General features: G+C 40.0%; 2 protein-coding genes across 2 annotated transcripts in view; both read left to right on the top strand.

Moving 5' to 3' along the window:
• The window catches only part of CHD4 (chromodomain helicase DNA binding protein 4), a 37,829-nt gene extending 29,391 nt beyond the window's left edge, over window positions 1–8,438 (top strand). The window contains exons 39-40 of the mRNA XM_039338724.1: window positions 7,382–7,557; window positions 7,699–8,438. Coding sequence (XP_039194658.1) covers window positions 7,382–7,557; window positions 7,699–7,716 — 194 coding nt within the window. The 3' untranslated portion in view covers window positions 7,717–8,438. The remainder of the gene's footprint in view (window positions 1–7,381; window positions 7,558–7,698) is intronic.
• Window positions 8,439–10,535: 2,097 nt separating this feature from the next.
• NOP2 (NOP2 nucleolar protein) lies at window positions 10,536–25,572 on the top strand. The gene is made up of 16 exons (XM_039338722.1): window positions 10,536–10,693; window positions 12,959–13,004; window positions 14,819–14,892; window positions 16,193–16,431; window positions 17,566–17,609; window positions 17,729–17,880; window positions 18,767–18,966; window positions 19,474–19,563; window positions 19,650–19,737; window positions 19,845–19,985; window positions 22,131–22,270; window positions 22,571–22,660; window positions 23,655–23,777; window positions 23,868–23,965; window positions 24,067–24,197; window positions 25,011–25,572. The coding sequence occupies exons 1-16, from the start codon at window positions 10,588–10,590 to the stop codon at window positions 25,343–25,345; spliced, it is 2,097 nt and encodes a 698-aa protein (XP_039194656.1). The 5' UTR covers window positions 10,536–10,587; the 3' UTR covers window positions 25,346–25,572.
• The last annotated feature ends 1,658 nt before the right edge of the window (window positions 25,573–27,230 follow it).

The raw sequence follows: 27,230 nt of genomic DNA, 5'->3' as shown, positions 1-27,230 counted from the left end.
TAAACTTTCAAACACCATTGTAGTTTATTGTATCTTCCTAGCTTCCTGCAAGATTCTGCTAGTTAAAACTGAAACACATACAAAAATAAAATTAAAGGATCACTCTTAAGAAGTCACATAATTTTTCATAATGCTAAAGTACACACTTGTCTTCATTCTAAAAAGAAACAAAACACTAGATAGAAAGTCTGCAAGTCACTATCTTTGCTTACAGCAAATTCTGCATACAGAAATCTTCATGATTTTTTTCTCTGACTACTGTCTGAGCTTGTTTTCTTGCAGACATTTCATTACAGTACTCAAACTAATAACATCAATGCTGGAAGGGAGTGGGGGTTTTATATACTTGATTGTTAGTCTAATGTTAACCTTGGTCTTAATCTCTGCTCATCTGGGTGTTGATTGCTGGTGAGGTGTTTTGGTCTTTTTGTTCCCTTTTTGGTTTGTTGGTTGTCTCTTTTGGTATATTGATGTTGTTTATGTGTGTGTGCCTGTTGATGGCTGATTTGTCAGAGTGCCAGGCTTCCAGGCACTCCAGCTTTCTTTTTTCTCAATCTCTTCTTTGAAAACCTTCCTATTTACAAGTATAAATTGCTGTATTATACATTTATAAACCAGTATTATCAATTTGAACCAATATCTGTCCAGGCCTGTCATCAGTGTTCATTTTTCCCTTGTAGGAGCAAAGATACTTGCTTATTGGTTCAGCTAAGTGATAATTGCCAAAGATGTTATTACTATTTCTAATTACCTGCCTGAACCATCTGTTTTTTTCTCAATTTAGAGGCTAATGTCTATAAATCAGGTTTCCCCACCAATAGACAAACAACTGGAAGCATATTAGCAATTTATTTTTAATCCTTTTCCTGTGCTCAGCCAAGCTTCTGAAAATAATTCCATATATCTTATATATGATATTACAAGTCTTTCTTCTTGGCTAAGTGCTTTATCTGAATTGTAAGAGTGCAGTAAGCAATGGCAGTGTAAGATGAGCAAAACAAGACTGGTTTCAGTGGCTCCAGGGACTTCATCAAATATGTTAAGGGTCAGGAACAATTCATATAGAATTTAGAGATGTTTGCCCCAGTTGAGCCTTAGATGAAATAGATTATTGTATTGTAGCCATATGTATCCTGATAGAATTAAGTTTCTTCTTCAAAAGTTATTTCTAATGTTTATTTTGGTGCAGTGTCAGTTCCTTTGTAGAAGGACAAAATATTTATCATTCATTCTGAGATTAACTTTGCATTATTTAGTAGTCCATTATTTGAGTCCATCTTCATGGACTCAAAAATATTGATTACATGGGAGCTTGGCAATAATATTGAAAAAGACAGTTTTCAAGCAACTGTTCGCAGATAAATTACATGCAGCTTTCTTGAAATCACATTACCCCTCCAAACACCCTTGGCTTTGGGGTATGGATACCATAACATTCTGTTTGCTCAGTTTACTTGAATTGTACAGATATGGCTAATGCAAATATTGGCTGTAAGAGCTTTTGGAAATGCCTTCCTGCTCCCAGTGTGCATCACTTTTTAACAGTCTAGTCAGGAGTCACCAACCTGTGGGCCGCAGCCCACTACTGGGCCATGGCCTGCTGGCTAGCGGATCACAGGACAGACTGGCCAGTGCATGCACACACATGCCTACTTGTGCTAGTGCCACTGCTATGCAAATGGGGCGCTGCACATGGCGAAAACAAGACGCTGGCGAAAATGACACAGCATGGTGAAAACGGGGCACCATGAACCAAAAATGGGATGCTGCTAGCATCACGTGGGTGCTAGCAGTGCCCCGTTTGCGTCACAGGTGCTCGCAGCCACATTTGTGTGTGCGTGCATGCGCAGGTGTGAAATGCTTCCCCCTCCCTTTCCCTTTGGTCCGCCAAAAGAGAAGGGTTGGAGACCTCTGGTCTAGTGTTAGCTGCCCTCTACCCTCCACTTCTCCCTTGTTGAAGGAGATTCTGAACTTATCAGTGAATTTTTTTATATACATATTTTATTAATTTTCTAATTTAACAATCAATACTTAATAAATAACGTGTTGTCTGGGTCCATAGGTAATTCAATGGTATATATTAACTTTCTCAATCTAGTTCCAATACTACATCATCCAGTGCTTCCTTGGTCCTCTTTTCTTCCAGTGGTATGCATTTTTCCACACTGAGCAAATACAGTTCTTGTTACTATTAATACATATACAATTAAATATAGACATCTTCATCACATTTTTCTGATATTATACATAATATCGACAGTGTCAGTTTATAATATCTTTTCTAGCCAGAACATATCTCAAATCCATTTGCACTTAAAATCCATTTGTTCAATCAATATCCTGTTTTTCCTGCTTTTTAAAAAAATTTAATTTCCCATCGATGTTCAAAATATCTCTGTCACTTATAATTTTCTCATAATAAATTATATTTGGTAATTAAAAGCTTCTCTTATTCAAACCCTTTTAGAATTTTCATATTTCCCATCTCATAACAAAGTATAATCTAGTTACAAATCCTATCCTTCTAATTATAATAATACTTTTATTCTTTTTTATATATAATATTTTATTAATTTTCTCACTTTACAAGTGAGTATTTAAAAAGCAGTGTGATGACTGGGTTAATCAATAGTTCAATAGCGTTCATAAGTCTTTAGTATAAATCTCATGTTATAACATCAGATATTTCCTCTCTTTTTCCCTTAATATCTACTATCTCATATTGGGCTAGTACAGTTCTTCTTATTATCAACTAAATAAAAATATCTTTGTTACAATTATCAATAATTTTTAGCTTATACATATCTTAATTGCATTTGCATGCGATCCTTATATACAATCAATGTCCTGTTATTGCTTTTTTCCCCCCAAGCTTTAATTTCCCATCAATATTCAAACTAACATTCGTTATTTATGATTTCCAAGTAATTTATATTTAGGTGAGCAAAGTTTCCCTTATCTCAACTTCTTCCTTTTTCATAACTAATATTCTAGATCAGTGGTTCTCAACCTGTGGGTCGGGACCCCATTTGGGGTCGAACGACCATTTCACGGGGATCGCCAAACAACGCAGTCTGCCATTTTTTCCCCCTTTTCCTTAGCTGTGCTACTCCCTTTTATTCTATTGGCTTTTGAAAGCCAATAGAATAGACTCTCTTGAATAGAGTCTAATTCTATTGGCTTTCAAAAGCCAATAGGAATTGTCCAGGCTGTCTCTGCCCTGCTGAGCCCGCCAAAAGTCCCATTCTGCAAACGGTGCTGCACCAGTTGAGTAGTCCTCGACTTACGACCGGTTGGGGGTCGCGGCATTAAAAAGGTTGAGAACCACTGTTCTAGATAAACATCTTACCTATTTGATTATAGTCTTGTTCTGTTTTCTAAAGGTTATCTATTTTACACCATGTTAAACCATCTAATTAATAACACAATATCCCCTCTAATAAGTCAAAACCATTATATGTGTTGTCTAGATTAACCAATAATTCAGTAATATACATATATTTTTTAGTTTAGGTCTAATATTGGAAGCTCAAATACTCCCTCTCTTTTTCTAGTAATATCTTTATCTCATATTGGGTAAACAGAATACTTATTTTCCATTAAGTAAAAACATTCTCATTACATTTATCAATACTTTTAGCCTATACACAAACTTTAATTTCCCATCAATATCCAAAACAAAACAAAAAAAACACTTATTTATGATTTCCAAATATTTTATGTTAGGTGACCAAAAGTTTCCCTTATCTCAACTTCTCCCTTTTTCCCTTTTCATAACAAAGTCTAATAGTCTAGTTACACATCTTACCTATTCAATTATAATGTTATTCTATTTTCTAAAAGTTATCTATTTTCCACCATATTCAACCCTCTAATTAGTAATATAATATCCCCTCAAAGCCATTATTTTGTTCAACCTTACTCTGGTTTTCTTCCTTTGCCAGCTTGACCTTCCATATAAGTTCCTTTGAATCATCAAGTAGTTCTCCCTCTATTATATATATTATTTGGAATAAGAAAGACCATTTGGTTGAAGGTTTTTTGGGAGAACGAGTCCATTTGTTTTCATTAAATTGCCTCCCTATTACTCCAATTTCCCACAATTGTCCTGATAGGTTTATCTTCCATTCAGTCTGTTCTTCCATTTCCTCAAATTTCTTCTGATTTTTGTAAAAAGTATTTTCCAGTTTCAATGTTGTCACTTCCTTTTCTGATTTTTCTGTTGGCTGCGTCTGTTGGTCAATTGGGTCTCTGTCTTAGTGTTTAGTTGTTCCAATTTTCCTTTTATTTTCTGGATTGTTAGTTCTTTGGTTGTTATCAAGAACTGGGTTTGTATATTTAAGCTGGCACCTTGTTTCTTTATGATACTTCTTATTTTGTCACAAGCTAAAAGGATGGTTTCGTGTATTGATTTCAACATGGAAAGGATTTTTTCCTGATCTTCATCCATATTCTCTTGATAGTATGTTAAGTTGAAGACTTTAGAATCAAACATTAAAAATAGTTTTTTGTCTTTTGTAGCTGGGTATGAGACATCTATTTCACATTTTATAGGTGGTCTTTATAGTAGAAATTGTTTGTCAAGTAAGAGTTTATAATTCAAAGTGTTCCATCAGCTCGTATAATAACATATGTGTCTCATGTAAAGAAATAGGAAAGCGATTCCCCAAGTATAGCTCTGAAAGTTAGTAAAAGTTTAAAGTTCATAGTTCAACCAGGCTAAATATGCTGCCCAGAAATCCCTTCTTTGCAGCTGGGTTTTTCAAAAATGCTGTCAAGATCAAAGAAATGTTATCTAAAGTCTGGGCTTCAAGCCAAGTCTCTTATAGGCAATAACAAATTGTAATACCATACTTCGCCACAAGATATTACCAACACCGTTTTAAGTCCAAAATTTATGTGGTGGTTTTTCAAGTCTTATTTTTTTAAAAAAACAAAACAAAACAAAACAACGTCTCCAATGAGAAAAGGAACACTTTTAGTCCCCATGTTTCAAAATAATATACATCCAATTAAATTAAAATTGTTTTTATAGTTGCTCTGTTTCCCCTGGGTAGTTAGTTGCCGCTTTTTTTAGAGGGTGGGGTAAAAATTCCCTTCCCTCTCTCCTCACAGGGGGAAAAATATTTTGGGCAGCTTTTTCAAGAAACAAAACTTAGAATCTTAAAGAGAGGATCAGGTCTCACCCAGTTTCATCTGTGTTGCTTTAAAGTTGCTTGGTGGTGCTTTTGACTTCAGCTGTCAGCAGCTTAGTGACTGGCCATATTAGTATGGCCGGTCTTTCCCCCGCCTGTTTGGAGGGCTTCTCCGGATCAAACGGAAGGGCTGTCACCCTCTGATCAAACGGGGGTCTCCTCCTTGCTTGCGACTTTCCAGGGTCTCCCAGCGGAATGAATTTGGATGCGAAAGATGGAGCTCGTCCTCCTGCGTCTGCGGCACTGCGATGGCAAGCCGGAAGTCAATACTTTTATTTCTAACAGTTATCTATTTTATTAACCGTATTCAAGCATCTGTTTAATAGTATAGTACCCCATCTATTAGGTCAAAATCTCTATTTTCTTCGGTCTTACTCTAGCTTTCTTCCTTTGCCAAATAACTTTCCAAGTCAGTGGATTGGAATCATCAAGTAATTCTTCCTCTGTTTTTGTATATATTGTTTGGAATGAGGAAGAAAATTTGATTGAAGTATATTTGAAAGAACGCTCAACCCATTTATATTCATTAAACAGCCTCCACCCTTCTCATTTCTTGTTTGTCAATATTCCGTATTTCTCCTAACAACTTTATCATCCGTTCAATCAGCTCTTCTACCTTATCCTTAAATGTGTTCTGAGATCCTGACAAGTAAGATATCTTTTCCATTTCCGGTGTTATCAATGCATCTTCTAATTTTTCATTTGTCTGAATATACCTATTCTTTCCTTTAGGTCCTCCATCTTTGGATCCGTTTCTTCTAATTTTCCTTCTGTTTTCTGGGTTACTAGTTTCTTCTTTGTAATCATTGTCTGGATTTGTAAGTTTAGGTTAGAAAATTGTTCTTTTATCTCATTTGCATTGTTTTTAGTCTCATCATGAAATAAAACAATTGTCTCTTGGATTGATTTCAACATAGAAAGAATTTATTTCTGAGATTCATTAACATTTTCTTGTTGGTATATCATATTGGGGGCTTCGGAGACAAGTGTTAAAGATGTTTTTTACCATTTGAGGATAAGAATGAAACACCCATTTTGTTTTTGTATGTTGTCTTTATAATCCAATAAGATCCCTAATACAGATAAGCAGCCCAAGCATTTTTTTCCCCTTTTCGCAGCTGCAGACTGCAAAAGTGAAAGTGTTCAGGAACAACAAAAAGTCTTATCTAAGTCTGGGCTTCAAGCCAAGTTTTCCTTAAGCATAATAAATTGTAGTGCTGTGATTTGCCATAGATGTCGTTGACACCGTCTTCCAGCTTTTCCAAATCCAAGCCTATTTTGCAGACTTTCATATATCTTTTCTTAAAAAAAAAAAATTCTCAAAGGTACTTTTAGTCCCCAAATTTCAAAGCTATATATCTGTATTAACTCCAAATTGATCTTGCAGTTTTCTCTATTTTCCCCCAAAGTAATTAATTTGCCGCTTTTCTTTTCCTGAAGGAGCGGAGCAAAAACTTCCCTTCCCTCTCTCATCAAGGAGAATTATTTCCTTTGGGCATTTTTCCAGGAGAATAATATTAAGATCATAAAAAGAAGATAAAAGTCTCACCCAGTTCCATCCACATTGCTTAAAAATTGCTGGTTAGTGCTTATCTTCAGTTGTCAGCAGCTTCTGACTGGCCACACGAATGTAGCCAGTCTTTCCCCTGCCGGTTTGGACAGCTTTCTCGGATCCAGCGGAAGGGCCACTGCCCCTCTGCGATCGATGAGAGTCCCCTCTTTCGTCGCCTCTCCAGGGCGACTTTCGACCCTTTTTAAAGTCCCCAGTGGGGCAAAATCGAACCCGGGAGAGGGAGCCCTGTCTTCCTGCGCCCGTCACACCACGACGCCTAACCGGAAGTCAGTGAATTTTTATTCTAAAGAAAGGAGGGCAATTATACCAAGGTGTATGTATATAGTAATGTTGCATCTCATGCCAATGATATTTTTATTTAGAACTGGAGTCACTCCTTTCACTCCTTCCATCTCTATCATGTTCTCTATAGCCATTGCTTATAGGTATGGTTTAGACACTGGTGTATTGTTAGCATTGGTGTTCAGGAAGTCGGGTGAATGTGCCCTCCTCCAGTTCAGAGTTGAAGTTGCCTTTCTGGTCCTGGAGATCTTTCCCAAAATGAGCTGCCTTCCTTTCCTTAAGGGAAATACATTTACAGTTAAGTCCAAAATTTTCTTTTTTCTTCTTCCAGTGCTGAAGCAGTTAGAGGAGTTGTTGAGCGACATGAAAGCCGATGTGACACGGCTACCTGCCACAATTGCCCGCATTCCTCCAGTGGCTGTGCGACTCCAAATGTCGGAGCGCAACATTCTCAGCCGCTTGGCAAATCGTAGCAGTGAACCTCCACCACCACCACCAAACCAGCAGGTACGGATCAAAGCCTGCCATTTCCACCCTATTCTGGAGGGAGGGGCATGGCAACTGCCTAAAATTGGGGAATGGACTTTTCATAGAGTGAACTGTACTAAATATTTCTCTCTCTCCCTTTTTGTCTCTCTCTCTCTCTAGGTGGCTCAGCAGCAGTGAACTGACTGGTTCACTGGTGCCATCAATCCAGTGATTCAGCTACAGTGACACGTATACCCCTTGTTTCAGTTCTGGCCCCATCCCCATCCCCCCGTCTGGCACTCCTGATCAGATGATGTCCTCTCAGATGGAGGATATGACTGGAGAAAGGAGGAAGTGCAATCTTCCATAAGCTGCCAGCTGCACTTAGATTGCACTTGGGTGAAAAGGAACATTGGATGGACTCTGTATATAGTGACTGGAGGCTGCAGCGTCCCATCTGTTACACAGACCTGGCTGCAATGCTCATCACCTTGGCCCACTCTTCCTTGATTCTAATTTTATTTTCAGTTTGTTTACCAAGATGAGTGCAAGCAAACGTCAGGACAGACACAGCTACCTCCATCAAGATCCTTTTAATACAAAAACTGACTGGACTTGTCCTCTGAAACAGCTGGAAAAAAGACAAATCTTGATAAAGTTAAAAATAAAGGTTTCCTTGTATTTTATTTGCTTTGGGCAAAGTATATGGGGGATGTAACAGCTTCTCTATTAAAAATTTAATGTGACTTGTGATCTGATAGAAAAGTGTACATGTGCAAACAATACATACACTTCCAGTTTAGCCCAGATACGGAGATCCCAGGCTATCTTAGATACTTTTTTCCAATTGATAAACTTTAAAAGACTTTGTAATAAAATGTGCTGCAATGTGCAAATGCAGGCAGCACCTACTGACAGTGTCACATTTGTCTGAATTTATCTAAACAAATGATAACCGCAGTACACTTTAAATCTGTTGCTTTTATATCACAAATCATGGCTTGTATCTTGGAATTTCACAGTCCACACAAGGCACTTACAAGCTGATTCAGGCAATTTGCTGGCCCATGAATTGGGTTACTGACTATCATGGTTGGATTCATTATTTTATTGCTTAGCACAATGTATGAACCCAGCCATTGTTACTTTATCCAACAACCTCACATGGGATTGTAAAAAGATTGCAATTAAAAGATAGTATGCAGTTATTTCTGAGTAAAATCTTGCCAAGCTTCCGTGTTGAGAAATGCTTTGTTTTCAGAATGATATTCAGCAAACCAGAAAAATATGGTTGATTTAAATTGAGAGAAGAGGATGCTGCCACTTGATTCTTACAAAGGCAGTCTCTGGCAGAAGCAGTTGCCATAGGGGCTCCTGATAATGTTTTAATCTAAGAAATTTTTATAAAAGACATTTACTTCATGTGTCACTTAATTTGCTTTTTGATAGGGCCTGCATCAAGGGTCCCCAACCCCTGGGCCATAGACCAGTACTGGGCCATGGCTTGCCAGCAACTGGTCTGCACAAACAAGCAAAGCCCCATCCATGGGGTGCAGGCAGCACACAAAACCACGCACCCTCCTGTCCCGTGGAAAAACCTCTCTCCATTGGAACCAGTCCCTGGTACCCTAAAGGTTGGGGATCTCTGGCCTACATGATAGTTCTCTGCAAGTATTTTCCTACATAGAAATTGTAGGTAGATGAGCAGCAAACATCTTTCAGTTATGTCCAACTGATACCAAAAGCTACGTGATCAGATTTCATTAGTGCTTGCATAGGTATCAGCAGAAAGTCCTCGGGCTGTAAGTATATTTGGGATAGTTACATCGAATGGTGGCATTTTAAAAGACCTAACCAGCTTAATTGTTACTATACCAAATACATAGAATTGCCTTGAGTCATAGGGCCTCCGGATACGTAAGATCCAACAGTGTCTTTTATATATGCTGCAATGAAGAAAAACGCACAATCCATTTAATTACTTACGCTAGTGTTTCTCAACTTTAGTATAACTAATTCTAGGAGTTAAAAGTGCACACATCTTAAAAGTTGCCATGGTTGAGAAGTGCTGAGTTATGGTATGCTTCTAATCCTGGATGCAGATCTCTGTTTTCTGTCTCAATACATTTCTTCTGAGAAATCATTTTCAAAGTCCAGCTGGCTGGTAAAAGACCGGAGAAAGTATACCTAATACACATTGGAAAAACATTTTCAATCCAATCTGAAGAAAACACTTCAGATTGTAAAGCACTCCTGGAATAAACATAACATCAGCATGTCTTCGACTTTCCCACTGAAAAGAGAAGAGAAATTGCAGCTACTAAAGTTCACTGTCTAATAAGAGAAGTTGCAGGAAGATGCAGGCATAGATGGTTGAAATGATGTAGCTCGTATTTCCGCTTTCGGCGTCTTCTTCCTGGGTGGAAGCGTGGACCCCTGTTGGAAATAACATTCAAATTCTGGAGGTAGCTGTGATTGAGCAGAAGCTCGCCTCCCAAACTGGGAGCGTGGCATTGAAGATTAGAGGCTCTTCTCTTTGTAACTGGTTTCCTAAAAAACAAACAAAAAAAAAACACTGGTTTTCTGCACGGAATAGAAGGTGATGAAGAGTGTAAACTGGGTGGATAAATTAGATCCCACTTTCGCAGGGGTTCTCAACCTTGACAACTTTAAGACTTGTGGACTTTAACTCCCAGAATTCCTCAGCCAGCTTTGCTGGCTGAGGAATTCTGGGAGTTGAAGTCCACAAGTCTTAAAGTTGCCAAGGTTGAAAACCCCTGCACTTTCGGCTTTTCTTTCTATTCATTTCTGCGGACCGGCCTCCCTTCCTGTACTGAGAAAAGAAAAGCGAGGGAGAAGAGCAACGAATTCCACAAAAGCGCTGTCACAGTCTATGAATCAAAGAAAACGTCAACTACCCAACTAACCACAAGGCTGCAGAAGTAAGCCGGGGGGGGGGGAGGAACAGCCAATGAGATTCGTCTGAAAACGGAAGGAAGTCGGGATGTTCACGGAGGGGGCGGAGTCTACCCACGTGTCCCACTCCAAGCGAAAGCGGAGGCCTAAGCCATGGGGCGCAAGTTGGACCCGAACCGGCAGGCAAAGCGGGGGCCAGGTCGGAAGGCCCGCAAGCAGCGCGGAGCGGAGGAGGAGCTCGCCCGCTTTTTGCCGCCCGGTAAGTCACTCTGCCAGAACTTCGTCTCGTGGACAACGTAGGCATTAGCCTAGGGTGGTAAAAAAAATCCGGAATCACGTAGCACCTTTTCCGACTAACCAATTTTAGTTAAAGGCACCAGCTTGCATGAGGTGGTTAGACTGATGTAGGGGAATTGGGAGGCGAAGATCGGCTGGTTATAGAGAGGCGGGTTACACGCGAGACAGATTACAAGCATCTTATTGATTAGCAATTGTATTGGGTTAAAGCCCTTTGGGTTTGTTGAAGCCTTCTGAGATAGGCTCAAAACCATTGGTATGGAGTCCCTGGTGATCCCAGAGCTTCCTTATTTTCTTGTGGATATTTCGTTACCCAGCTAGGTAAGTGCTCTTCAAAGCATTTCCCATAGTTAGCATGGGTAATGAAACGTCTGCAAGAAAACAACCATGCTCAGGAGTACCAAGGACTCCACAATTCAATCTTGAGCTACATATATTTTCTTATATTGAAATCCAGTATTTCTCAGTGGATGCAGCGTTCAAAGTCCTGCTTTTCCAAAAGAGTCACTTTGAGACTTGCTGTAAATGACCTGGGAGTATTTGACCTTGTTTTGAGTTGTGATGTCTAAGAATTTATGGGCGTACATTTGAGATCTGGGCTCAGAACAAGGACAAGGTAACATCACGGCATCTCAGCCTCTCAGGCATCTACAGCACATCTCAGAGTTACTGTTTTGAAAAAAGCAAAACTTTAACTTCATCGTTTAGAGAAAAATTGCTGAACCTATGTACATCAAACAGTTTATGGCAGTCTCAGATGATTTCAGCAATATTTTGATTGCATTTCTATTGTCACTTTGTAAGACACTATAATGTCTCACATTTGCCTAACTAACCTATCTTTAATCCCCTCCCATCCATGGTCTTGCCCCAATTTAAATTCTGTATCAGCTTAGCCTTTCTGGGCATCTGGTGAAGTGAACTACTACTTCCAAAAGTTTCTGCTTTTGTTAAAGTTTAATTGTTGGAAAAACTGCTAGCGTATTCCTGATTTTTCTCCAAAGGCTGGGCACGTAGATCAAACAAAATGGATTTCAGTTCTTCCCCTTGGCCTGCAGTTTTTAGGAATGAAGTTTGAGTTGATGATTCTTTGGTGGGTGACACATTGCAGTACATGAAGCACAGCCTTTTTTGCTATGGTGCCATTCCTGCACTCCACCAGCAAGTTGATTTTATGAGCTCTTTTTTACTGTCTGATTTAAGTGACTACGTATGCAGAATTTTGCCTGTTGGTATGCTTAGTCTGAAGTCAGGCTCATCTTCCTGATATTGCTCCATACCTGTTAAGGAGATAAGGTGTTCAAATCTCAGATCTCAAGTGCAGGGCTGGCTTTGGGCAGGGCATAAACTTCAACAACTGAATTTCATATAGCAAAGCAATGTCTCTGCTTTTCCTTTTAGGCTCTAATTATAAGATTTCTGAGGCAGTTTGTAGTACTTGAAAACATTTGTTGATATGTTTCTGTTGAGAATTAGATAAACGTCTTGCTTGTTTTCCTATGTGTGTGTGGAACCAGAATTCTCCTGAACAAAAGAACTAATTTTTGTTAATGTAAAAAGAGAAAAAGACTATTCAAAATATTGAAGTTATGGGGCAAAGTGTTTTCTGTTGTACGTGTGTATATTTAATTTTGTGCTGGGGAGAGAAGAGATACGGAAATCAAACTATATTATTTACCAAAATCATACATCTTACTGAATCAGTAGCAAGATACTTCATTTTCTTGCTGTAAACTTGTACCATTTAATGCACATTTTGTTGCTTCATAGAAATCAATTTGCAGTATTTAATCAGTTAGGTGACAACTGCCCCAAACTGCAAACGCCTTCTTTATATCCTTCATTATGAAAGGCCCAATATTCTGAATAGAAGAATGGAAGACAAAAGGCAAAAGGATATCTAAGACTTTGGCAGACATTTTCAGTTTTGTATGGAGGACCTGAGGCAGTAGGATTTTTTTTGGTTTCCATAGATGTGCATTCTGTAGCTTGACAACTTGAAAACAAGTTTGCTGTTGTTGTTGGCGTTATAGGTCTCACTTCTCTGTTCTGTCAAACTCAGATTTATTTATACCAGCTTTCCCATAAGCATTTGAAAACTTTGTGAGTTGAATGTTATCTACAACTTGTGAACTTGTTGGTCCTTAAATGTCATGAAGGTTTTTGTATTTCTTACAAAGATTTCCCCTTCTTGAAATGTCATGATTTGTTTGTTTTTTTCCCCCAGCACTTGATGACAATGCAACAAAACTTTCCAGTCATGCTCGACGAAGGTTAGTCTAGAGTATAATATATTTTACAACAGTATCTTTTTTTTAATATGCCTGTCTATTGATAAAAATACTTTCAGCTGATAATTGGATGTATCATACTGGTAATGCTTATTTTTAAATTATCATATTGTACATTAATGCCCTGAAGTACTTGGCCCTCTAGATCCTCAGCTTCCCATGCAGACCTCCCATACTTTGAATGTGTCATTTAGAGCTTCTGCAAAAGATTATTACTGCATTGTAAGTTTGAATGTGACAAAAGGGGATTACTACAAAGTATGTGATGAGTATTGAATCACATGTCAATGAAAATAGATTTTTTGATCAGTTTCTCTTACTTTTTAAGAAAGCAATCACTGGTGTACCACTTAAAGGCCAATTATGACTTTTGAGCAGAAAACGTTGTGTATCCCTGCTCTAAGATGTGACATCACCTAAGACACCAACTGCTGCCAGGCAGAAACAGCTCACACAACTCATCCCAATGAAGCTCAGTTTCCCCATTCCCTCCTCCCCCCCATCTTGATGAAGAAAGTAGACTGACCAGCACAGCAACCTTCCCAGCATCCCAGCCTGCTGGTTAGCCAAATCCAGCTCTTTGATGTGTCTAACTACTTCTACAGCTGGCTTGTTTAGTCACATTCTGGCCTTTCAAGACCACATTAATGTCTGTGGGGAGCCAGATTAGTTTACTTTGCTCCATCCACTTCCCCAGCATGCTTAATTATTATTTCAAAATTTCAGTATTGCAACTTGGCATTCTAGTTGATAATAGAGCAAAGTTCAAAGAAATCAATGTGATTAACATCAGAGCCATGAGTTTTCCTGCGAATGGCTGAATTTTCAATTTTTTTCCTCAAGTGAAGCATTTTAACTATATTCATAAACTAATGTTTCATTTCTGGGTCATAATGATGAGCCCGTGTTTCATTAGCTATCACAGTGCAATGAAGAAATTCCTCATGATGTGATAGCAATTGTAGAAAGAATCTCATGTGATAAGAACTGCTGACAAATTTAAACCGTTGAAACTTTCACACAAGGAACCCATCTTGCACTAACCTTCTGATATTGAAGAACATCATATAATGTGATCTAAACGTTTCTGTGAAATTCCAAATTTAGCAGCAACTTCCCTTTGAGTGATCTGCCAATACTCCTTCATCAGTTCATGAGCCTTGCTCATGTAAAACCTGTTGGTTTCTATCACAGATCATCCCCTTTGTATTTGATCATACAAATCAGCTCTCTTAAATCACCATCTTTACATTTTTTACCAATGATGCACAGTACTCATATTGCAATAGTTATCATGGTAAACAACCTGCATATAGTTGTAAATTTCAATTGGAGGGACTTTTTTGGTAGTCAAAAATTCAGTCACGGTGCATTGCACTGTCAAGTATTCATCGCAAGTTTCCATTTCACAAACAGCCACATAACATTTTCTTGCAGCAACTTCCCACCAAATGAAGTGAAAGAATTGATGCTAAAAACACATCAGAGCTTGTAATGCATCAGTACTGCCTTCTACTGATGACCTATAACATTGGAAGTGTTGTTTTTCATTCAATCCAGCTTTTTTATTAGGCTTTTTAGCAACAGTTGACACAATTTTCCTGAAATGAGCAGATCCATCTATTTATAGCAAATGTGAAGAATTTAAAACAGCAGTAAGGGAGAACCAACATATTTTTTGTTGTTTTGCTAATTAATCATTTTAAATGTATTTACTCAAAGTGTTAAATTCATGTTCCTTATTTTTACTGTCTTGAACAGAGTCGCTTTTTATTCATCCTTCTATTTCATTTTAGAGCTGCAAAAAGACGGATTAAATCTGAGAAACCGCAGATGAAAAAAAATGTCCTCAATCACCAAAATGTGACAGGTACATTGATAGAATCAAGAATATTTATCCTTTAGCTCATTTAGGCAGGTTGGTTGGAGCTATTACTATTCAGGGTTTACAATTGATGGATGTAGAGCAGCAATGTGCTTCCCCAACTTTGTATCATTCAGATATATAGGCCTTTAGTTTCCATACTTACCAGTAGCATATGCTGATTATACTAAAATATCTAGAATACTAAGCCATTGAGTAACTGTTGGTCATTTTTTTTCTAATAATTCAGGAGACTGGGAAAGACATTCCACTTCAGATACTGTCTGCTATTCAGAAGCTGGGTTCTAGTGGGGCAGTGAAGGCAGAAGGAGGGTGGGATCTGTTCTTTGCTTTCTCTAGGCCAGTGGTGGCGAACCTATGGCACGGGTGCCAGAGGCGGCACTCAGAGCCCTCTCTGTGGGCACGGGTGCCGTCGCCCCAGTCCTAGGCCTTCAGCTGGGTTTTATGAAACCTTTTCACTTTAGGCCTCTGCCGCCGTGTACAAAAAAAAAAGGTTCAATCAATCAGTCAATTTCAAGTTCTTATGGGGAAAAAAAAGATCTTGCAAAGTTGGAATTGATTGATTGAACTTTTTAGTCCCACCCAGTCTGCTGTTACTACCGTAGCCACGCCCACCCAATGGGCCACACCCAGCCAATGAGCCACACCCACCTGGCACCCAACGATGCATAAGTGGGTTTTGGGTTGCAGTTTGGGCACTCGGTCTCTAAAAGGTTCGCCATCACTGCTCTAGGCCCAACATCAACGTATTGCAGTCTGTTCCTGTCAGTCCCTTGGACCCCAGGAACAACTACTCAGAGACTCATTCTATGTCATTTTTTTATCTCTTTAGAAAGTTCCCCCGCCATAAGAATTATCGGCCAATGCAAAAAGATTAACAAACCACAGTGCTATTAGCTTTAACAAATTTTATAAAGCTCTACTTCGTTAGATGTCAGTTTGGTAAATGAAAGCTATTTCTGTGCCACTTTGGTACTCCTGTTCATTTACCACTTCAGACTAAAGGATATTTAGCAATTGTATTCAACTAATTAGCAGAACTTTAGCAAGAGCGATCACTTGACCTAAGTAATCCTCCCCATGCCCTCCATCTCTGTCCTGTATTCTGACAGCCTGGCTACCCTACATTCATTGGCCCTGCCAACCCCATCTGACCATCACCATCTTTCTCCTGAATTACAACGTTCATTATTCTCCATCCACACGAGGTGAAATGCTCTAAAGTGTGCCAGGGCAGACAATTCATTGTAGTTACTTCACAGTGTTCTATTGTCCTTTTTGGCAGCTAAAAAAAAAACACTGAAGAATGCAAACAAGGGGGAAAGTTCCCAAGAGGACAACCCAACTAACTGCAGCAGTGATGCTGCCACACAGCTCACCTCCCCTGCCTTAAGGAAGAAAAGACCCTGGACTGAAGAGAGTGAAGAAGACAAAGGAGAGAGCATGGCTTTCAGTGATGAAGATGATCTAAGTGAGGATGACATTATGGATGACTATGGAGTTGCTTCCTCTAGTGATGAAGAGGTAAGAATATTGGGCAATAGTGGTTTTTGGTGGATGTTATTCAGATAGATGGAAATATTTCTTACTTATTAAATAGAAATTCTTGTGTCAGTGTCTCCCGTTTGAATTGTGTGTCTGCTCTGTCTCTTGGGCCATTTTGTCCCTGACTTAGAACCCCATATTCTGTGTTGGGATACATTGTAATCTAACATTACAAAGCAACTGGGCTATCAATACAAACAGAGTATAGTTTATTTTATTTAACTTAGTAACTAAGACCAAGTGTGGGAATCTGCCTGTATGACCAAGAAAACCTAAGGCTGAAGAAGATGTTTGCTTTGCCTATGATTTTGTTACTGAACAGAAACTGTCAGTTTTGAGTGCTGTGCAAGAGATGTCACAATGGCTTTCCAAGGCTGGGAAATTTGTTTATTTATTTGCTTCCTAGCTTTCCCACAGGTTTGCTTTGACCTTTGCTGAGTAATAATGAAAAATGGTGGTCAGTTTAATCTTGCTCCTCCTTTCCTCTCTTCCTCCCCCCAATACATTTCCCCAGTATTACAGCCCTGGGGCTATAATAGCTCTTCCACTGACATAAGAGGGTCTGCTGCAGCACCTTGAAGCTTTTTTTTAATTGAAGTTTAATGAAAATTTTATAAGGGTCTTTTAATGAAAGTTTTATAAGGGTCTCCCGTTTTTGTGTGTGTGTGTGTGACTGGTTCTGCTCTGTTCTAGTGTCACTATTACAGTATGTAAAAAGATAGCTGCATTCATAGAATGGGTACATATTTTATATTTTAAAAAAACCTCCACAGATGGGATTCTCTAAGGCAGTGGTCCCCAACCTTTTGGACACCAGGGACCAGATCCATGGAAAACAGTTTTTCCACAGACCTGAGGGTGTGTGTGTGGTTTCACACGCTACCTAGATTCCATTCCTAATGGGCCACAGCTTGGGGGTTTGGGGACCCTGCTCTAAGACCACCCAGAGTCATTTACGAGTCAGGAAGCCTTCCTGATCTAATTAAATAAAGTTTATGTTAATAGACTCTCCATCCCAATTCCTTATATTGTAGGTCTGCATTATTCAGATTGGTTGGGCAGAGAATACTCCTGCCTTTGTTTAAGTGGTTCTTTGTGTGCTTTTCCATTCAGCTCCTGCCTATAGAACAAGCTGCTCAAAAACAAAAGATGGAAGGGTGAGTAATCCAAAATATTTGATTGGGGGGAATTGCTGAGCGTTTTCCCCTTACAATGGATCCAATTTTTCTGCTACTCTTTGAGTCTCCTTGCAAAATGGTTTTCTTCTGGGTTGCAGGCAGGACATCAGTGAGGATGACAGCGAGGATGAGACACCAGTGTCCAAGCAGAGGGTAGAGCAAGAAGAAGAAAAGGACACAGACCTGCAGCTCAACATGGAGGCACAGGAGTGCTTTGTGCTTCCCAGTGGTCAGGAGATAGAGAAAGAGGATATCCTTACCCTGGTGGACCCAGAGAATATTAAGGGGGTTGTCCAGAGTTGTCCTGTGTCTCCTTCTGAGTCTTTCCCTACAGATCTCTTTGCATGGCACAGCTTTGTCATAGGCAGGGTTTCCCAATCTTTAAAACGCACGGACTTCAACTCCCAGAATTCCCCAACATGGCTGGATGGGAAATTCCGGGAGTTGAACATGTGTGAAAGTTGCCATGGTTAGGAAACCCTGATTATAGGATCTGAATGGTGAATTCATACAGGTCCCTCAGATTAATACTCTCTTAAACTTTCCATAAAAGACTGGCAGTCCTGAATTGCTTTCTTGGAAGAGAACTTAGGTATCAATATCTCTCTTCAGTTCATTTCCCTTTTAGGACTGTTTTTAAATGAGATAAATATGTAATAAGTACATGAATGCAGTGTGGTTCCACAAGCTAACCTGCATGGAGCTAGCATGACACATTTTCACAACCAGTTTTATTTTGGATGGTAGAATATGAAAGTTCAAAGTGAAAATTAAGCTTCAACCCCTAATGTTCCTTATTGGGATTCAAAATACGTTTCTTGTAACTTTTATATTTGTGCAAGGGGCCAAGCTAAGTACTGCGATTACCAAATCTGGACTGCAAAAATATATTTTTGCTGTCGTCTAGTGGTGGTAGTTTGGATTTGTGTAATCCTAACCAGGGGTCGCATGTTTGATAGGGTCCAGCTACTCTTTTGTGCCCCTGTTGTGGAAGCCTGAAGAAGTCGCTGATGTAATCAATAATCTCTGGAGTCTGTACTGCAAAAAGCTGAGTAAGCTGTTAGTAAAATCAGTTATATCTGCCTTGGTATAAGACAGTTTCACATATTTGTGGTTGTTCCTTAATTCCTTTTCACCTGCTCAGCCTCCTGATCTCCAACTCATTCATCAGCGTATAAAAGATAATATGGAGGTGCTTCAGGATTTCAGTTCAAAGCGAGAGAAAGAACGCTCAAGGCAGGAATATTTATCCCTTCTGCATCAGGATCTTGCCGCATATTACTCCTACAGTGATTTCTTAATTGGAAAGATGACAGAACTCTTCCCTCTGTCTGAGGTACTATTTTTCTAGAAAGATTTTTAGTCAGAAACACAAACATTTGGTGGCTGCAGTCAACAACAGGCTGAAATCTTGGCAGATAATTGTTTTGGTGCCAAAAAAATTTCAGTCTCCATTTCTTTTGTTTATAAGTTTAACTATATCGACATGCAGATCAATGTGCATGCATACATTAGCACAGACCTGCTTGCTGCAAGAACTCCAGTATAATTGTAAATATTCCTCTCTTCCCTGCCATCTGAGCTTCTCCCCAGTAACATTAGCTCTGACTGATGAGATGCTTTTTGCCTTTAGATTATCATTGGGAGCCTAAGAACTGGTCTTGGTTTCTTGCATAGCATCAGTTGATGTGAAAAAGAATTTTGCCCTCTTCACCTCTTTTGATAGATTGGTATTCTTTAAATCAAGCATCAGCTCAATTACTTCTACTCCATGGAAAAATGTGTATAACCACTGCTTCTTGATGAGGAAAGATTCCCATTCTTTCATTCTTCATGCTTTTAGCTGGTTGAATTCTTGGAAGCCAATGAAGTCTCTCGGCCAGTGACCCTCCGCACCAATACACTGAAGACAAGACGCCGTGATTTAGCCCAGGTGTGTACCTACCTGAGCATTTCCAGCCTTTTTCTCTCTTCTTTCGCCATGATTGGAAGAGCTAAACTGCCTCTTTTGTGTTACAGGCCTTGATAAATCGTGGAGTGAATTTAGACCCATTAGGAAAGTGGTCAAAAACTGGGCTTGTTGTTTATGACTCCTCCGTGCCTATAGGTGGGTATCTCTCTGCTCCCCGCCCCCCAAGTCCTGCCTCTATATAGATGCTCTGCTACTGCTTTCCCTGTATTTATCCTTGTGGTCTTTCCTTTTTTGACTCTTAGGTGCCACCCCAGAATACTTAGCTGGACACTACATGCTGCAAGGCGCTTCCAGCCTTCTCCCTGTTATGGCTCTTGCCCCTCAGGAGAATGAGCGCATTCTGGACATGTGCTGTGCCCCAGGAGGCAAGACCAGTTACATAGGTACTCCTGCTTGTTGGGGAAGAATGAGTTCAAATTCCCCGTTTTGGGGACTGCCCACCATACAAGGCAGCTCTTTGCTTTCCATTAAAAGGCAGGCTCCTTCTGAAGGGCCCTTTCTTTTCTGAAGACAGAAATTGTCATTCTCTTCCTTCTGTAGGGACAGTTGTAGGTTCCATATTGGTTTAGTTGGGTACTTGCAACATAGCCCTCACTTGCAGGATAGGCAGAGAATTGAAAAGGTATTTTAAAAAAACAACCAAGTAATAAGATCTGGGCTTACTCCACACACACACACACACACACACACACACACACACACACACACACACACACACACGATTCCTTATCCTCCCAGCAAGAGAGCCAGGTGATGAAAACAAGATAAGAAGTAATACTAGGAGACCCAGTCTTAAAGCCTTTGACAGAGTAAAGTATGTTTCACTGGACTTCCATGGAGTACGGTTGTAGATCTCCCTTCCATGCTCTTTCCCCATTTCTTCCTTTGGTTGCTAAACTCAAGGACCCAGCTATCCCAGGGGGTAGCTGTAGGTGGAGAAATTAGAAGAATAACCTTTATTCCCCTGTGTAGCTACCATTTTGTTTTTTATTCTTAAGAGTGAATGTTGGGGATTCATTGTGGGCGTGGACAAAGCAGCCCCTGATATCCTGGGTTGACACAAAAGAATCCTGTTAATATTTCAGCCTGAGTAGTATTTGAATGCCTACAATAAATACAGAGTACAGAAATGCATATGGTAGATTAAAGAGTATTTCTGGGTCTGTTCCCATTCCATTTCCCTAATCCCTGGCTTGAAAAGGAATTTTTACTTATTTGCTGGAATTCAGGAGCATTGTTATGGAGTGTTGTTATGGAGTGTTTATCAAGGTCTCTTAATGTTTTTAAATTGACATCCTCTCTTCTTCAGTTGTTGCTGCTCTATGTGGCATGGCTAGAGGGAAAGAGTGTGCATAATTATAGTCTTTCCCCTCTATCCTAAGGTAATTGTTTGGGATGAATCAGCCCAATCAAGGTTTAGGTCAGTGTTTCTCAACCTTGACAATTTTAAGGCATGTGGACTTCAACTCCCAGAATTCCACAGCCAGCAATGCTGGCTGTGGAATTCTGGGAGTTGAAGTCCACATGCCTTAAAATTGTCAAGGTTGAGAAACACTGGTTTAGGTTCATCTCTTCCACACCTTTGTCTGATTTGAGGCCACTTATTGAGGCCACTTCTTGCCATGAGGCTACTCTAGGTGGCTTACAATAATAAAAAGGAAGGAAGTGCAAGCAGAACAGAAGTAAAATAATAGAACAATAAAATAAACAATGACAAAGGAACACAAAAGGATAATACATCTATATGATAATCAAAAAGATGGGTGGGTGGAGAGCAAAGGGCTAGTGGGGAGTTGGAGTCTGCCATCAATCCAGAAGCCTGTTCCACGTGGAACTCGGGTCAGCTGGCAGAACTGGTCTTCAGGCTCTTGCAGAAGGATAGGACGTCTTACATCCTCTCCCTTCTTATACTCCTGTGAAATAGGGAAATATCTAAATCTCTTCCAAATGTTATCTGTTAGGCTCATGGCATATTTCATCTCTTGTTGCTTTGGTAATCAAGCCTGCATATCCTGATCATCCTTCTTCTCAACATTTCTCATAAGAAGTAGAGTTAATTTGCCTTTCAATTTTATTTACTAAACCAGTGTTTTTCAACCTCAACAACTTTTAAGCCGTGTGGACTTCAGCTCCCAGAATTCCCCAGCCAGCCTTCAAAATGCCATAAAAATGCCGTTGCCAACCTTGTTGCCTTGGTTGTTGCTAAGATTTCATAACTAGCAGCCTAGAGGGAACTAAATGTTGTCATATCTGGCTTTAGGGAGGAAATGCAGAAATATTTGTCCTCAGCCAGTTTTTTTTTTTTAAGACAGTCCAAGGGGTTTAGAGCTGTGCTGAATAATCCACAGAGAGGGCTATTTCATAGGAAATGCAGGCAATCTCCTCCATTTTGTATGGAGGAGAAGGATTTGCCTTTGTAGGAACCCCAAACCAGCATATTGTGTGGAAGGAATGGGAGCCTCTTGGGAGTTGCTGCATCATTGCTGCAAAGGCAGGCCTGACACGTACTTTTCTGTTCTACCTGGCAGCTCAGCTGATGAAGAACACAGGGGTGATACTAGCTAATGACAGCAGTGCTGAGCGCTTGCACAGTGTGGTGGGAAATTTGCACCGCTTAGGAGTCACAAACACTGTTGTGAGCCACTGTGATGGGCGCCAATTTCCTAAGGTATGCTGCTGAGGGGGGGGAGGGGCCCCTTTCCTTTCTTGAGGTAACTGTCAGGGGCAAAGCTGCCTCCACTCTTTATCAGCCAGCTGCCTCACCCTTCCTCTGCCGGCTGAGCAAGATTCATGACCAGGTTGCTGAGGAGGGCAGGGTGAACCAGACGTGACTGGTTTGCCTTCTACTCTGTGGAGAAGAGTAGACTTCCAAGATAAGAGTTTAGTCTTCAGTTAGTAAGCTGATCAAATCAAGAGCAGATAGAATCGAGAGTAACTTCCTTCTAAGTCCATTTTTCTTCAACTTAAGGTACTGGGTGGATTTGACAGAGTCCTGCTTGATGCTCCCTGCAGTGGTACTGGTGTTATTTCAAAGGACCCCACAGTCAAAACTAATAAGGTAAGTTTATTCATTCTCACTGCATGAAGCATAGCAGTATCGGAATGGGCATGCAGAGTAGTTCAGAATGATACATCCATTCTTTGTTCTCATGCATTGCCATAAGCTACACAGAGGTGCCTTTTTAAGGATACGTGAAAGAAGTGAGAGATGCATGATGTAAGCATATTGATTGAACAGTGACTTTTATCTGGTCAGAAGTTAAAACTTTTGGCTGGAATGTCCGTTGGAGGAATTGGGCATGGAACTAAACAGTGTGCAAGGCCATGGGTTGGTTAAGATCTGCCGTATAAATGAGATTACTTCAAAGAAAAATTCAAATAATTGAGGTTGTGGAGTAGTCCGAACTCTTCCGGATCTCTCGAATATATTGAGAATCCTGATAATAAAAGGTATATTACAGAATAAGACTGGTTTTAACAGGTTCAGAGAGTGCCAGTATGCTGAATGAACAAAGGCAACTAGAAGAATAGAAAAGTTTATTTTATTTTTTGGAATAGTAGTCTGAAAGTAACTGGTTTGAGTTACTTGTTGAAATGAGGGGCTATAGAAGCCAAATAAATTAAAAACAACACAAGCTCTTGCAAAATAAATGCTTTGGCCAAATTCCTCAGCAACACCTCCAGAAAGCAACTGCCCCAACTGTGAGCATTATCCATGCAGTCCTTTTCTGCCCGCATTCTAGACCAAGGGTAGGCAACCTTGGCTTTTTTATGACTTGTGGACTTCAACTCCCAGAATTCCTGAGCCAGCACAGCTGGCTCAGGAATTCTGGGAGTTGAAGTCCACAAGTCATAAAAGAGCCAAGGTTGCCTAGCCCTGTTCTAAACCCTTGCTGATGGTATAAAAACCACTGAAAAATGCAGAAAAGCACAGAGTTCAGTCCCCCATTTGTCTCCTGGTGGAAACTTTGTAATTCCCCCCCCCCTTTAAAAAAAAAAAAAAAAGCACCGAGATTTGTTTCTATTAACACTCATCTTCCTGACTTTTTCAGGATGAAAAGGACATTTTGCGCTGTGCTCATATACAGAAGGAGCTGATCCTCAGTGCCATTGACTCCGTTAATGCAACCTCTGAGACTGGGGGATACATTGTGTACTGCACATGTTCAGTCATGGTAGGTGTCTGTTTTATTTGCCGTCTCCACTGACACTTTTGTTCTTCTGGAGACGCTGACCAACCTGCTGCCTGTGCTCTGTGGTGACAGGTGGAAGAGAACGAGTGGGTGGTGGATTATGCCCTGAAGAAACGCAACGTCCGCTTGGTGCCAACGGGTCTGGACTTCGGCAAAGAAGGATTTACCCGGTTTGTATCTCTAATTCTGAAAAATGGGAGTGGGACAGTGGACATTTGCTGGAGTGCTTCGGGTATTGGAAATGCATCACTTTTTGTTTGCATTTGTCTAGGTTTAAGGAGCGTCGTTTCCATCCTTCCTTGAAATCCACACGCCGTTTCTATCCGCACACCCACAACATGGATGGGTTTTTTGTGGCCAAGTTGAAAAAATTTTCCAATGCCATTCCTAAAGCTCAGAAAGGTAACGAATCTGAGAGCTTGCCTTTTTTCAGAAACCTTGTTTTGCTGACAGACAACACCCACCAGGAATCATAAATCTCGAAATTAGTTAACAGCTTCAACCAGAATACACTATCTTACTGAATTACCTTGCATCTTGCTATCCACGGAACCTATTTAGTTGACTAACAAGGCTTTATTTTGAGGTGGACCTGAACAGTACCTAATTAATTGCTGGGGAAAGGACTAAAGAATAGAAACCAAAGAGAAAATTATGTTGGGGAGATTGTGAATATCAGTATCTGTTGATTCTGTTAGATGTCACAAATAGACTACTCTCCAGAGTGGGTGGTATATTTGGGTTGAGATACACACCTATGGAGACATTGCTGTACATGTTTAACTCAGACAAGTATTTTGCTGAGCCCGTGAAGCTGTCATGCAGGCCCAGAAAAAGCTGCTTTGTAGTGTAAGCCAAGGATGCCTTTTTGGATCCAAAGCCCTCTTGCCTGCATTAGACACCTTTACAATAATATATGTAGATGAATTTGACATTATACATACGTCTTCCAGTGAAGCTAACTCTTAAAATAAATTAACTGTAAATTATTGTGTGGTTTGAACATCCTAATACCTTGTTCTAACAGCAGGGAGGAGGGTGCAGTTTGAATTAAGATGAGAACTGGGTTTTTACCAGCTCTTCTCAGAACCTTTAGTAATAATTGGGATCTAGAAATTTCCTGTTAAAGATGTTAAAACCTGAAATTAATTAATTAACTGAAAATGTAGTAATCTGGTGGCTACTCCTAATCTAACTTTATCTTTTAACTTCTAGATGAAGCGCCCACTGGGGAGCTAACAAAGCAAACGGTAAAAGACAGATCTGCTCCAGCTCCAACTGAACCTCCACCTAAAAAGAAAAAAGGTCCAGAAAGTAAAGCCGGTCAGCAGCAAGCTTCAAAGCAAGAGCTTCCAACTGCAGTCGCAGCCGGGAAGGAAGCTAAAGAAGAGTTGAAAATAAATAAAAAGAAGAAACCGCTTGCTGCCTCCAAGCAAAGCAACTTTCAGAAAAAGGCCAGACTCTTGAATGCTGCTTGGCCCTCTCCTGGAGGACTAAGGGCTAAGTTAACTCCCAGGAAAAAAGACAGAGTACAACGAAACCCCCAGTAGAAGGAGGCCTTTATGTTTGATACACCATGGAATAACTGATGGCAATTCTGGGGTGACTGGTGGGAGATCCTGATTACCAAGATAACGTGTCCTGGCAAGACTGGTGCAGAAGCGATGAGGCATTTCCCCTTTGCGCTTCAGATGCTTCATTTATTTTTAGCCTGTTGAAGGGCAGAGACTATTTGTATGAGACCCCTTACCTGTCATTAAAAGTTTCCTTGATTTCATGTGTCTGGATAAAACTTCCTTGTCATCTGCAACTGAGTTTCACACTTGGGGCTATGCATTGATTAATAGGCTTGTTATTTAGGACTGGCAAAAGCTTTAAAATTCTTGGAAGAATTTTTGTAATACACATTGCAAGCAAGCACACATAACTTTATGCGGAGCATAATTTGGCTTCATTTAATCATAAACCAATTTAATTGGTTCCAGGCTGCTTTCTCAGATGGTGGGGTTGGATTTTGAAAGTTGCAAATTGTATGATATTTTAAAAATGAAAGACTGTGTTTTAATCTTAATTGTACACGAGTGCAGCATGGCACAGTGTTATGATGTTGGACAAGGATTGAGGAGAACAGACTTCTAGTCCACACTTCCTTCCAGTCTAGCCTTCTGAACATGATCATAGGGAATAAAACAAAGGGAGAACTCTGTACAGGATGCTTGAAGCTCCTAGACAAAGGGTGGGTATAAACCTAGCCAGTAATGATAGAGCTCTCCAGCTGAAGCCCTGATCTATGTTGCCACTCTCCAAAAATCCAATAGATGAGGCTGTTTGCAGAAGTGGTATTCAGGTGGTAGAGTTCTTTGCCCTGAGCATCATCTTTAAAGCACTCTCAGCTAGTGTGTGCCTAGTCAGAAGGCCTGGGGCTTGAAAACCTGCAGGAAGTCTCCTGCCTACCTATGGTGTGTGTCGGTGTTTTTGTGTGGAGAAGTGAAGCCAATACATTTAATCTAAAGGGATCTTAGGAATCCTGCACAGTTGGTTGTTCCTGAAAGGAAACATATAATACAAAACTACAAAAATTTAAGAGTGACTTTGACCTGCTCAATTAAACCTAGCAAATTTGTATTGCTTGAGGGTTTAGAATTTGAGTGACAATGTCTTTGAATCAATATTTTTTTTTCTAGTTTTTGTTAGTCTGAATTTTAATGCCGGCCGTAATAGCAGGGAATGAGTGTGGACAAGATGGGAGCTGAAATGGAACCAGGTGCTTGGTAAGCTGGAGTGAATTTGAGCAAACATCCAAGGAGGCTGTTCCCCTTCAAAGCAGTCAGTGAAGACTCAGCATATTCTTTAACTGCTGAAACCACAGAATGTTGTGTGAATTCCAGAATACAAAATTAATGTGAACTGAGCAGCTGGAAAGAAGGCAAGAAATCATCTGACTGGAGGTAAATATACAGGGCCTCATTTTGTTCCAGATCATGCTGATCTTTTGACTCCTTTTAAGGAAAGCAATTTATTTTGTTTGGACATTAAGAGTGTTTGGTTGGATTCTGTAATGATCAATATGTTTGTCAATAACATGGAATAAAAATGTGCAAAAATTATTTTTTCATTTAGTAGATACCTTTTGGGATCTTTTTCATGCCTTACGCTATACTGAGCAGGTTAGTGTTGCTTCCAAATGTGTATTCCACTGTTCACCCCTAGGTTTAGATAATCAGTGAACAAATTAAAGAATTTGGACAGAAAACTACTCTGTGCAGATTCTCAGGTGTCCTTAGGATTTTCATACGTTAAATGCCCAAAGTGAGCCATCACAATTACAGCTCTTAATGCCTCCTAATGCTGCTGTGATTTTTATGCCAAGTCTCATACTCTATTTGGAGAGTAAGATTCAGTTGCAGGGAATGGTGATACATTTGAACTGAATGT

This window comes from Crotalus tigris, unplaced genomic scaffold, assembly GCF_016545835.1.
Source record: "Crotalus tigris isolate CLP2741 ecotype Arizona unplaced genomic scaffold, ASM1654583v1 scf7180000017716.2861928, whole genome shotgun sequence".
Taxonomy (NCBI): Eukaryota; Metazoa; Chordata; class Lepidosauria; order Squamata; family Viperidae; genus Crotalus; species Crotalus tigris.
Note: the sequence above shows the minus strand (reverse complement) of the source record. Positions and strands in the feature narration are given on the sequence as shown.

Coding starts and splice junctions, on each gene's coding strand:
- NOP2 (XM_039338722.1), top strand. CDS start 10,588: ATGGGGCGCAAGTTGGACCCGAACCGGCAGGCAAAGCGGGGGCCAGGT. Junction 14,893..16,192: donor CAATCACCAAAATGTGACAG/GTACATTGATAG, acceptor CCTTTTTGGCAG/CTAAAAAAAAAACACTGAAG. Junction 17,881..18,766: donor TCAGGAGATAGAGAAAGAGG/ATATCCTTACCC, acceptor ATTCCTTTTCAC/CTGCTCAGCCTCCTGATCTC.